The following is a 12,765-nucleotide window of genomic DNA, read 5'->3' on the forward strand; positions in this document are numbered from 1 at the left end:
GCTGCTGCTGCTGCAGGCAGCCTGAACGACCACTGGAGAAAGTGGAGGCAGAGCAGGAATTGTGGATTCCGGAAACAAGAAGGGAGAAAAACGACCTTGGGAACAGGGAAATGGGCAAGAGCACTGCATCGCTCAGACTTGATTCTTCAGAGCCTCCTGGAAGTGATTTTAGTTTCATAATTAAACAAGAAGATTGTCAAAGAGAAACCCGTTCAACATCTCCAAATTAATGGAAGGTTTGCCCAAATAAAAACTTTGTAGGCACTATTGTGGTTCATTAGGACAACACAGTCATCCATCACATTTTCCCTAGCCTGAGGCCCATGTCTACTAATTTAATATCAATTGATATTAAATTAGTCTCATCCCTAACTCTGCCTCTAGTGGCCGGTCACAGCAGCTAGAGGGACCACCCACCTGAAGGCCTTGGTATGTGATCTGGAAGTCAGGGTCAGCGTGGAAAACTGGAAAGAGGCCTGGACTAGAAGACAGAATGTCGCTGGTCAGCTGTGTCATCGTCCTGAAGTTGCTTAAACCTGTTTTCTCAAATCTAAAGTGAGGTGTTGGCCAGTGTCTCTTAGACTTTTAACATGCATAAATGACCTGGGGACCTTGTTTAAATGCAGATTCTCATTGAGACATCTGGACTGAGGCCTGAGACTCTGCATTGCTAGTGAGCACCCAGATGACACTAATGTTGCCGGTCCACTGACCACACTGAGGAGCAAGCGGCTGGACGATCCCTTGATAGAGCTAGAGCATCCTAGGGTTGAGGAAGCTGCAATGGTGCTCATTTTTAGAACATACAAGTTTCTCTTAAGTGTCCTAGGCTCCCCTCCCAGCTCTCTCTAGATCATCCCATTCACCGTCAGTTGCCTACATGAGTGACCAAAAACCAACCATCCCCAGGCCTGCCTTTCCCTCCTCCACCCATTCTTGTAGATGCCGACCAGACATCTCCATACAGTTCTCCTATGCGCCCTTAACACTCAAAGTCCTAAAACTCATGACTACCTGGCATACCTGCTCCACTGCAAATGTTCCCACTACCAGCCAATGGCTCCTCTGTCCACCAAGTTGCTCAAGCCAAAAATCTGGGAGGAAGCCTGACTCCTCTCCTTTCCCCCACTCCCAGCATCCACTCAGTCCCAGAGATCTGTCAGCTCCTCTTCCTAAAGAGTTCTTGACTCCATCCACTTACAAACATGCTGGCAAGGCTCCTCACCTTCTCATGACACTGGGCTTCAAATGGCCTGTTGTCTTCTCCTAGATTCTAGAGCATTCCCATGATCACCTGGATAATGCCCATTCTCCATTATAGAGCTTCAGCTCCTGGGAAACAGCATTCCACAGCCCCTCAGGACTAGAATAGGGTCTCTGTTCACACTCTTAAAAATAATAAATAAATAAAATTTAAAAAAACCAACTTGCCTTACTTGTAATTACTTATATTTTCCACTTATAAGAACAAACTGTGATATGCTTTTTGTCCTCATCCCTAAGACTTCAGTGCTTTGCACATGACTGGTATCCAATTAGTATTTGTTGATTTCTCTATATAGTCCTTACACCAGCTGCTCCAAGACCCATTGCTGATATGACATTCTTCTTCTTCAGGGTAGGACTTTTTGTTCATTTTTAAATTGTTTCCAGGGTTAGTACTGATTGCTTTCTTTGATTTAGAGTGTGTCTGCAGGAAGCAGGGGAGATATTTCAAGTTCACTGTTTTAATTTTGCCAGTAAAGTAAATTTACTGTTTTGTTTCTTATATCTAGTCAGTGCTAGCTGCCCCCACTTCTAGTGAAAATGGTCAGAACTCTAATCTGTAGACAAAACTGAGCTGGGGAGAAAGACCACAATTAGTGAACATGCACATGGGAGCCCTCCCTCGACAAGCTCCTAATCTGAATTCTTCAAGACTACAGATGCTAAGTAGCTGCCATTCGATGACCAGTGGGAGATGGCTTCAGAAACATCCACCTATAGGAGGAGGGAGCCCGTCTCTCCAGCACCCACTTTCCTGGGTGAGGGTGACAGTCCAGTCAGAAGGTAAGAATCTCATGTAAGTGCTCTGTGAAGAGCAAAACATCACTCAACTGGAATACAGCAGAAGTCACAATCCAGGGCCACGGAGGAATCCAGGACTCCAAGCACAGAGCCCCGTAGATCTCACCCAGAGCGCTGGAGCCCTGCTGGGAGGACCCATCGTGCCAAAGGCCTCTGAGCACCAAGCTGTCCCGCCTGGCCAGGGACAAGACCTGGAGCTGCTGGGAAGCACAAAATTTCATCCACTTCACTTCTCCCAGAAGTACTTTAACTACCTGAGGTGAACTGTTAAATCCCATGATTAGATCCATTGTTTCAGCTTCATCATCCATCCAAATCCACAGCCCATTGTAATGCAAGCCATGTACAGTCTAGTGCCAACAAACACACTTTAATTCTAAGGCATTTTTGTCCTTATGTTTGATATAAGGAGAGGAGGATACTTCAGGGGTAACAGGCTAACACTGAGAGAACCCAGACTCGATGTAGTCACCTCATGTTATCAACAAAGTAAACAGAAGAAAAAAAACAGTTCCTGCTTTCAAAATGTAGGTTACAACCTATAAATTCCAATATCTGATTTATTTATAAACTGAAGAACTGATTATTGTCACACTCTTCGCTCCCTGATCTACATCAAACCTCTGAAGGCTAAAATGTAAGACTTTCCTTGGAGTGGGAGCAAGGGGTGGGGACTCATCCCTGGACACGTGATCACCAGGGTCTAAGGACAATGCCTGTTCAAACACAGACCCTTGCCGCAGTTATTCCTCCAGGCAGTCTCCTTGAGGCTATATAGAAAAATTCTACTGAAAACCCATCCTTACAAAACATGTAAATATCATCTATTTTATCAAGGCAAAGGAAACTACCAAAAATCTTCCCACAACAAACCTCAAAACTAAAATAGACACAGGGACTGTGCAGTAGGCAAAACCAACTAGTAAAGGAAAGTTAACACCTGGTCCCACACTCCAAAAATAAAATTAAGCTGGAAAGCAATCCTATTTAAGTGTCCATGGAGAATGCTGCTCACCTAATTTCCCTTCACTGTTTGTCATGTTTACATAGAAAAAGGAGGTTCCATTCAGGCTGTTGCCTCGGCTCTGTTTAGCAACATAATGTATTTATTGGACACTTCCTACATACTAGGTATTGTGCTTTCTGTGCACATTACCTCACTGAGGTGTGCACGGCATCCCCTAAATAGACACTACAAGTATCTCCATTTTACAAAGAAAATAGTGATCCTTGGACAAGTAAAGCAGTGAGCCCAGGGTCACAAAGTCAATCAGAGGACCAGCGGGATCTGAACCCCTCTGGGATTCTACAGAGGGGAACTGTAACTACTTCACAGAGCTGATGGCTGGTGCCCTGGGGAACCCTTCACCAGCTTACAAGACCAAATGAGACTGAGGTATAAAGGAACCAATTCCACTCCCAGTGCTGGGAAATAACACATGCCATTCTCATGGGACATCTGAGAGCTATTAATGAATAGATGTCACACTGACCCATCTCCACAAGGAAAGATGACAGAAAGGAACAAATTGTCTAAGTTTTACATACTCACATCTGGCCATTTCTGCCTTTCTCAGAAGCTTTATAACATTTTGTAATGCACTATAAATTATAAATTTTAATTATCCCTTACTCTACGTAAACTTTGGTAATCAAACTCCATTTCAAGATGTTCTTAGGGCTGGGTGTGGTGGCTCACATCTGTAATCCTAGCACTTTGGGAGGTTGAGGTGGGTAGATAGTTTGAGGTCAGGAGTTCAAGACTAGCCTGGCCAACATGGCAAAACCCCAAAATACAATGGGTGCGGTGGTGTGCACCTGTAATCCCAGCTACTCGGAAGGCTGAGACCCGAGAATCGCTTGGATCTGGGAAATGGAGGTTGTAGTGAGCCCAGATGACACCACTGCACACCAGCCTGGGAGACAGAGTGAGACTCTCAAAAAAAAGTTCTTGGACTCAGACGTCTTTCTGTCACATTAGCCACATGCCTCTTCTTGCCCGAGTCCTGCCTAGCTGCAGGTTCAGAACCGCCTGCAGTTTCAGAAAACACAGAGCTCCAGGCCCCACCCCAGCTCTCTGAATCTAAAACACTGCCAGTGTGATGGGCATCTGTGGTTCTATAAAGTTCTACAGATGAGTTTAATGTGCAGCAAGGTTGGAAACTCATTTTGCATTGATGAGTACTGACTTAGCACTTTGAGATCACTGGAGTTCCTGTCATCTCTTTCCTGGATTTGCAGGCAATGGAAGTGGGAGTGGTGCCTAGGTGACCTCCTCCCCACTTTGAGGCATCACCTCTTTGGCAGAACAAGGCTCATCTGTGATGCACATAAAAACGCTTTCTCAAGCTATTTCACCGCTTGAAATCTTTACAGCCGTGAGCCACCACACTCACCCTATTTATGTTTGAGGGGCCCAGGCGGGAGGATCATTTGAGGCTAGGAGTTTGAGGACTGACTGAGCAACTTAACAAAACCCCATCTCTCTAAAAAAATTAAAAACAGTAGCCAGGCGGGGTGGTGTGCACCGTAGTCCCAGCTACTCAGGAGGCTGAGGTGGGAGGATCATCTGAGCCCAGTCATTTAAAGCTGCAGTGAACTGTGATCACACCACTAAACTCCAGTTTGGATGACAAAGCCAATGTCTCTAAAAAGAACTAAAAAAAAAAACCTTCTCACGCCACTAGAGATATTTTCTTTCATCTGAGGGAGTTAACAAACCCCGTCCTCACCCCGACCCCACCAGTGCACTTCTCTGCAGTTTTTCTATGCAAAGGTGAGTGGAGGATTCACAGTTCATCATCCTAGGGTTTCTTATAAGCAACTCAACATTTCATACTGACCACACTCAGGCTCAGGCCCGTCTTCTTGCCTGGGTGTTCATTAGCAACTCCCCGCCCGACACACCTGCTTGGCTGCTCCTGGCTGCCCTAGTGAGTGACCACCACACACGCCCAGAGCCGCCACTTTATTTTTGCCCTTGGCTCTGAATCTCCCCTTGACTGCAGTTTTAGGCACAGAATTCAGGGGCAAGTACACTGACTAATGAATGAGTATATATTGGGAGCAAAATTTTGGAGGAATAAAGAAAAAAACCCCAAAGGTAGCCATTTTAGAAATGTAACTGGAAAGATTACCAAATAACTGATCTTTCAAACAGACAAAACACAGTAGCACTAAAACCTACTCGGCCTTTCTCTGGCTATGAGAACTCGCTGACCAGGCCCCCTACAGCATCGCTCAGCCTCGTCTCCGATGCCAACAGGGCTGTGCTCCACCTGACCGCCGTTTCCTTGCTCCTGCATCCTCAACTTTTGCCACCACTTTGCCTAACCTGAAGTTAATGTACTTTATGAGTCAACATGACTCAGGCTCTAGTACTGTGCTCCTTCAGGACCCAGCTGGGATGGAACCAGGCTACCTGGCAAAAACAAAAGGAAGCCGGTTTAAGGCTTGTCTCTGCCTCCTCAATGCTTTGAAGGAGCATTCACGGGTTTTGCTGGGGATGGCAGGAAATTCAACTGAAATGGAAATTACCCACATTAATTCCACCCCTGACTGTTTATAACAGGGACATACCCTAAAGATGGGAAATTCAGGGATATGTTTTCAGATAAAGCAGCTGCATATTGGAAAAGAGACCTGTAGCATTCTAGTTACTGTGTGTTTAAATCAGTATCCAGTTGGAGAAATACCTTGTCTTGAGCGACTTTAAAGTAGGAAATTAGAAATAAATACTGACAAATGCCTGGCAGTCTCATGTGAAGGTAGTGTTCTGATGCAAGTTCTAATGCAAGAACACCCTGGTGCTCTATCATTTCCGAGAGCAGCTGTAATCTCGCAGCTTGGCTATGCAAAATGCCGAAAGGAAGGATACACACAAACCGATGAACCACTTACCTCACTGAACACGCCTTCCACAAAACAAGGATCCAGTGCTTTAAACTCAGGCATACGTCAAGAATTCCTGGTCCAGGGTGAAAGCCCAGCAGGTTCTCAGAGGATTCGTTTGGAGTAAGGTTAGTCATTAACAGGGAAGATAACAAATAAGCTATTTTCTTAGGGTTTCTTCTCTTGTTCTTCGTACTACAAATTACTCGCTGACGTATGTTTTCATCCGAGGAAACAGGCCTAGATAAGGAGCCAGGGTTATGAAAACCAGAGCTTCTCCTCTATTCTCCGACATGAAAGGTTTTCCAACGTCTGGTTAACAGACATCCCTAGCAGATTTTAAGAAATCTGAATACAGTCTTGGTATACCGCAGTCACCCACAGCTTTTGTCTCCATTTTCAATCTTCCTTCCTATGTGGCACTAAGACCAAGTCATGTATTTGGAATGAACCATCTGGTCTATTACATACAGTCTACCACTATAAAAATGAACATAAAATTAGTCAAACTTGCATTCTGTCTACAAGCATACCACCTGAATGCACTGGATCGCGTATGAACTTACATTCTGAGGGCAACCAAAATAAAGGCAGGCCAAAAGGAAACTGAGAAACTGGGCTTGAACCGAGTGCCTGCTATCTCACCTTTTTGTGTATTTTGATTCTGTACCTCCCTATTGGAAGAATGGAACAGTAAGTTCAACACCACAAAAGCTGGGAAACACTACAGGGCAAGCTCAATGGCCACTTGTGGGCCTAACAGAATTACTGCATCCTTCATGATTTTTCTTACATGTAGTTCTATATATTGTTCTTTTTTCAGCCCAATATCATAAAATGTGCCCTTTACCTAAGTAAAATTCTCACACCCTAAGAAAAAGCAGGTTTCCTTTCTTACATGTGGTGAACTTCAACTATACAAAACCAACCTTAATTTTACAGACTCACAGAACTTTTTAAATAAGTATCTTACCTTTTGAAAGCCACCTTTATACTGATGCAGGTTAATTTGCAAGAAGAGAAGACTTTAGGTTAGAAACTGAATCACTATGGCAAGAATTCTAGAATGTGTACAAGAGAGTCCCTGATATGCCCCTGTATGAGGATTTGGGGAAGGAGGAAGAGTATTCATATTCCCTCCTTCATCCAAGCACGTCAAAGCTTATTAAAGAAAACCACCAGACCCTCCTATCCACTCTAAATGCTACCAACTAAAATAATAGCATTTTGAACCACAGAAAAATTGTTACTAAGCATTCATATAAAAAAATCAATGTGAAAAATCAAAATGATCTGTTAAACCTCCAATTTTTACTTTCAGAGATTGCTGATGCCTACGTTGATGTATGTCACATAGTTTCCTTTTTACACATTTAACTCAACTTTGATAGTATACCTACCAGACCTGGACCAGGTGAATTGCATAGGAATATTTTTACTATGTTTACATTTTTCTTAAATTAGTTTTAAAAAAGCATAGTAAAGAGTCTGAGGACAAATTATTCAACTGTTTATCATACATAAGACCGCATGACTATAATACAAAGGGGGTTCTTTTTTCATTTAACGTTACAATATACACAGCAAGTCCGGACTAGATCTTACAATCTGAACACAGGTATTTAACCTTTTCCATGCTGTTTATGTTTACAATGCACAGAAGTCCTGTAACCAAACTGTGTAGTAAAGCACACAAAACTGGACTGTAACATAACACAGTATGCAGAAGCATTGGATTTTATGATTTTCTTTATGTAAATATTGGTTTTTAAAACTGCTTTAGTTTTTTGGTGCTTGCTAAGATGTGGCAACCAGCACAGAAAAAAAAAATGATATCTGACCCATATGATATCTTAACCTTATATTCCTAAACAGCAGTAACTACTGAATTCCTTTTGATATTGCTATACTCAAGATGATATCCTTTTATTCACTGTAAACCTTTATGAACTATCAAGTTCAAAAAAATCATCCACAGGCTTGACATTTAATTACAAAATAAATATGGATTTCCTGATTAACAACAAAAAATGTTTGTGGTTTATAAAAACTAATATTTCCAAGTGTCCATTCACATTTACATAGTGTTTAGCCTTTCTTTTGTCACTGTTTACATATAAAAACCTGCTTTTGTTCAGGAAAAAAAAAAAATTGACCTAGTCAGCCACATGGAATTGACCAATAAAAAGAAACGTGGTGTTCTACTGAGTCGTCTTAAACAGGGTTATCGGCAGAGGTAGATTACTGCTTCTTTTCTAGGCTTCTTTTGATCCTGGGCAGATAAATTACTTATCTTCATTCTCCCAATTCAACCGCTCAAAAGTATAACACCCCAAAATTGGTCAATTTAAAATGGGAACACAAATTTAGCAACTGCCAGACTGTGTTACATTAAGGCAGCATTATCTCAACACGAGGCACCTGTTAAATACCAGCCTGTCTGCTCAGGTCACGCATGAGAGTTCTGCTTTACTTGAGCTCATACTCTGGACCTGTTGGTGCAATCAAGGTCTTGCTTTCAAGTTTACAAGTAGGTTAATCAGGAATACAAGAATCAACTGCTGGTTCCATAGCTTCTGGATCCAGTGTCCCTTTACCTTCAGAAACCTGAACACATTTAGAATGTAACAGATGTTGTAATCTTGAATTAGATGTCAATCTATTATGTTCAGTATACAGATTGCTGTAAATGTATTGGCTATGGATTCAACAACAGTTCCAGTTTTGTTTAAGCAATAGTACAGCCATAATTTTCAACTGACATTTAAAAATGGTCTAGTTACACCTTGTGTCAAAGTGCAGAACTGCTACATTATTGGTTACAGACATCTATGTGCTATAAAAACAGCTTTGGTACAATAAATTATCAAAAAAGAAAATAAATTTTTGTAAAATTCACAGCATAATTGTGAGGCAAAAAAGCAGTCACATAAAATTCTGCATTTTTTAAAAATGTTCAGGATGAACAGAAGACATCTTTGTGCAGAAGAAATGGTGGAGATACCACGTGCCGAGAAAAAGCAAAAGAAAAAGTAAAAAGCAGGAAGGGACACAGCTGTAGCTATTTCCATCAAAGCAAACCACTACTTCTGTGACCTTCAACCAATAAGAAAGTCAACTTTATGACACACGCAAAGTGACCTTGCAATACCTTACAATTAGTGGGTCACAAAAGTCTATTTTAAAAGAAAGGCCTCTTGAATTACCCATTCTCTGTGTTTTCAGCATTAAGGACTGTCTGCAAAAGCATGTCCAAAAGTGATTGCATCTGAAATGGTAGGCTCTTCTTATTTTGAGTCCAAATCCATAAGGCCAAAGGTTATCCCAAAGACCACCACTCAGACCTCCCCAGGACTGGCCACGACTGACCCGTTGATTGCTTCTCAGTGCACCTTGGTTAGGAGACCAGTCATGTTCCATCCTATCTTCCTGTGGCCTCTACAACAGGAGAGCCACAGGATCCCATGTAATTGCTGCTTTGCTCCTCAGTAGGTTCAGATAGGAGAGTTCTGATCCCCGCCACTCAGCATGCTTACTGTGCCTGACAAACTTCAATACACATAGCTGAAGATGGTGTTTGTGGAAGCTGGAGGTCCCTCTTCCTTACAGTACTGCATTTCCGTGCCCAAGTGTGTTTAGAGGACTTAAAAACCCAAATTTCCCACCCAAAACAAAACAGAGCCAAAAAGGGGGAAAAACAGAAAGGAAAAGGAAAAAAAAAAAAAAAAAAAAAACCCACCCTCATGGGGCCCTTTATGCAAATTATGTGCAGTGCCTTTTATTTTAAAATTAGTTGGCAAATGACTAAGACCAACATCTGAACATTAACTTTTGATGAATAGAAAGACAAAAAAAAAAAAAAAAAAAAAAAAAAAAAACATTAGGACTAGATGTGGCAAGTTAAAATGGGGGAGCAAAAAGAGGATACCTCTGAGCTATCCATGAAGATGGGTTTGGACATGGCTCTTTTAAACACTTCAATGTCCCTTTGCAATCTTTTCAAGTTAAAAAAAAAAAAAAAGTCAGCTTTGCCCTCTTGTAGCGGTTCAGTGTGTTAATCTCCTTCTGATTCAAGCAGCTTTGCACTTTGTTTTTGGAAAAAAACACCACTTCTATAAAAACACACAAGAAACAAACTCAAGTTTCAATGTAGTCACGAGCTAGCTACAGGACTCTGTTGCACACAAACTCCTGTCATGGGGGACTCTTCTCTATCGGCCCCTTGCCTCATTGTCAGATGTCCTTCAGTCATGTAATGTGCAGGACCTGTATTAGCAGAAAACTGGTATGTTGGATGTCCAGCTATGCCAGTCTCTTGGCGGGGATTGGAGTAGACGGTCAAATTAACGTCCATAGCTCCATTCTGTCCAAAGTCCAAGGTATTAGCAGCCACTGGGCGATTCTGGTAGGCCTGATTGCCTTGATTACCAGTAGAGGAGGAAGATGTCGAGGAAGAAGTCGTTGAGGAAGACAGGGATGTCATGGAGTGGTGACTGTGGCCAACCTCCATAGAATCTTGGGTAGAGGAGCTATTCGTTGGAGAATTGTAGACCCTTGGCCTGGTCCGGTTACCCAAGGCTTGTTGTCCATGGTGGTGGTGATGGTGGTGGTGGTGGTGATGGTGATGGGAACTGTTTCCATGGTGATGATGCAATGCATTCTGTTGAGGGGCTACATGGAAGGTGGTTTCTTGAACAGGATGAGTTTCAACAGTGACCTGTGTAGGAGCTTCAGTGCCTGACCAACCAAGAGGAGCAGGAAATTGCTGACGCACCTGAAAAAACAAATTTTTTAAAGGATTTTTCAGGAGACTGTTTCCAAGCTTTAATCTTCCATCAAAAGCGATGACACCAGCAAACTAGCTCACATTAATCAAGGAGAAAGGGTTTTCGAAACTTTTAATGTGTTAAGACAGTTTCATAACACAAAATTCCAAATATATTCAAGGGCAAAAAAGTTTCATCATGAAAGCAGCAATTTTCAGAAAGTTATATCCTTAAATAGGTTCATCTGTTTCACTACCCACTGTCTTTCCTCGGGAGCACTGTTTATGCCAGGGGTCAGCAAACATTTACTGAAAAGAGCCAGATAGTAAGTATTCTGGGGAGGTCCAAAAGGAAGCCTTTACTTTCCCCCTCATGTCCTTCCTCTCTCCATCTTTCTTCTTTCAGTAAGACCAGTGTCTACCCAGTTGCTCAAAAATGCCTCTGTCCAACCCATGAGCAAGAACTAATGAATCTACCTGGGAAACAGATTCGAAATCTGGCCTCTTCTTTTTGTCCCCACCATCATCTCTTGCCTAGGCTAACACAACAGTCCGCTAAATGAACTCCCTGCTTTCATCCTTGCCCTTCTCCAAAGGGTAGCAGGAACAATCTTTTCATAACACAAATCCAATCACTTCCCTATTTAAAACCCTTTAATGATTCCTCACTACACTTAGAAAAACAAAACAATACCAAATGCACACAATGGTCTGCATCATCTGGCTGATGCCCACTTCTCCAACCTCCTTCTCCAGCCATCCTACCCATGGCTACCTGGGTTCCAACCAAAGAGGGCATTCCTCCCCTGGGTCAAAATCTCTCAAATGCCTCAGTGTGCTAGTAACACGCGGCTCCCTTCTGCCTAGAAATGTTCTTATTTCTTGGATTTTCTTACTGCTTACATGTCTCTTTTTCATGACTTCAGCTCCAGAGCCTTCCCTGACCACTCTGGCTGATGCTGCCTCAACCACTGTGGCAGAAGCTACTGGTTGTGTACAAGACTCTTCTTGTTTCTGAGCACATGGCTACACAACACTTCCCTGCAACCCTTGTACTTAGCGATGGCCATTTAACTAAGCTGTCAATGGAATGTGAATGAAAGCTTATATGTCACTGCTAGCCTGGCACACAAAATAATACCTTCCAAGTCCTTCTGCCTGCTGGACATAGTAGATAACTAGGCCCTAGGGCACGGTGGAACCACAAGATGGTAGGAGACCAGGACCTGGAAGATAGCCCAGTCACTAACCTGAACACCTATTCTGGACTGTTCCACAAAAAAATGAAAGAAACTTGGTACTTTTTAAGCTACCATATTTTGGGAGTCTATTATCAGAGTTTGGCCTACTCTAATTCATACATCCTATTCAACAAATAGTCATTCTCTACCAAATTATCCTTAACTTCTTTTTAAGAGCTAATGCTACTTGTCATTTCTATTCATGTTCATTTTATTTACCTGTTAACTATAAGCTCTAGGAAGGCAAAAGGCTCAGTCTCTATTACCAGTGGCTGGCACAAATTGTTAAGCGTTTATTCAACGAAGGTAGTCTGAGAACCAGACTTTTAAGAGATACTACTGAGAACAATCAGTAGAAAAGTTGGCAGTGACTTCTCAGAAAAGAAAGTACTAATGGTTTTTAAACTATGAAGTTATTCAAGTTACTGGATTAGAAAATCAAGTGGGGGGCAATGTTACAATAGTTATCAAAATTACAAATCACATTACCCCTTGGAACAGCCATTCTGCTTTCAGTAATTTATATCACAGATAAAATGTGTATGTGTGAATGAGCCATGTACAGCAGTGCCTCCTTATTCACAGGAGATACAGTCCAAGATCCCCACTGGATGCCTAAAACTGCAGATGACCAAACCCTCTATATACTATGATTTTTGATCTGATAACCTAGATGGCTATGAAGCAAAGTAACTTATATATCGTGCAGATAGTTGGGATGAGTCATGTCCAGGATGGGGCAGCATGAGATTTCATCATGCCACTCATAACAGAATTTAAAACTTACAAATTGTTTCTGAA

General features: G+C 42.2%; 1 protein-coding gene across 4 annotated transcripts in view; it reads right to left on the reverse strand.

Annotated features, from left to right (window-relative positions):
- Positions 1 to 7,445: 7,445 nt before the first annotated feature.
- Positions 7,446 to 12,765, reverse strand: part of DYRK1A (dual specificity tyrosine phosphorylation regulated kinase 1A) — a 138,980-nt gene continuing 133,660 nt past the window's right edge. For 3 of the 4 annotated variants that reach the window (XM_032276887.1, XM_032276886.1, XM_032276889.1), the window contains one exon: positions 7,446 to 10,732. In XM_032276887.1, coding sequence (XP_032132778.1) covers positions 10,112 to 10,732 — 621 coding nt within the window. In that variant the 3' untranslated portion in view covers positions 7,446 to 10,111. The remainder of the gene's footprint in view (positions 10,733 to 12,765) is intronic. The other variant, XM_032276890.1, reaches the window with a different exon arrangement.

This window comes from Sapajus apella, unplaced genomic scaffold (assembly GCF_009761245.1).
Source record: "Sapajus apella isolate SASKATOON/1434 unplaced genomic scaffold, GSC_monkey_1.0 scaffold8, whole genome shotgun sequence".
NCBI lineage: Eukaryota > Metazoa > Chordata > Mammalia > Primates > Cebidae > Sapajus > Sapajus apella.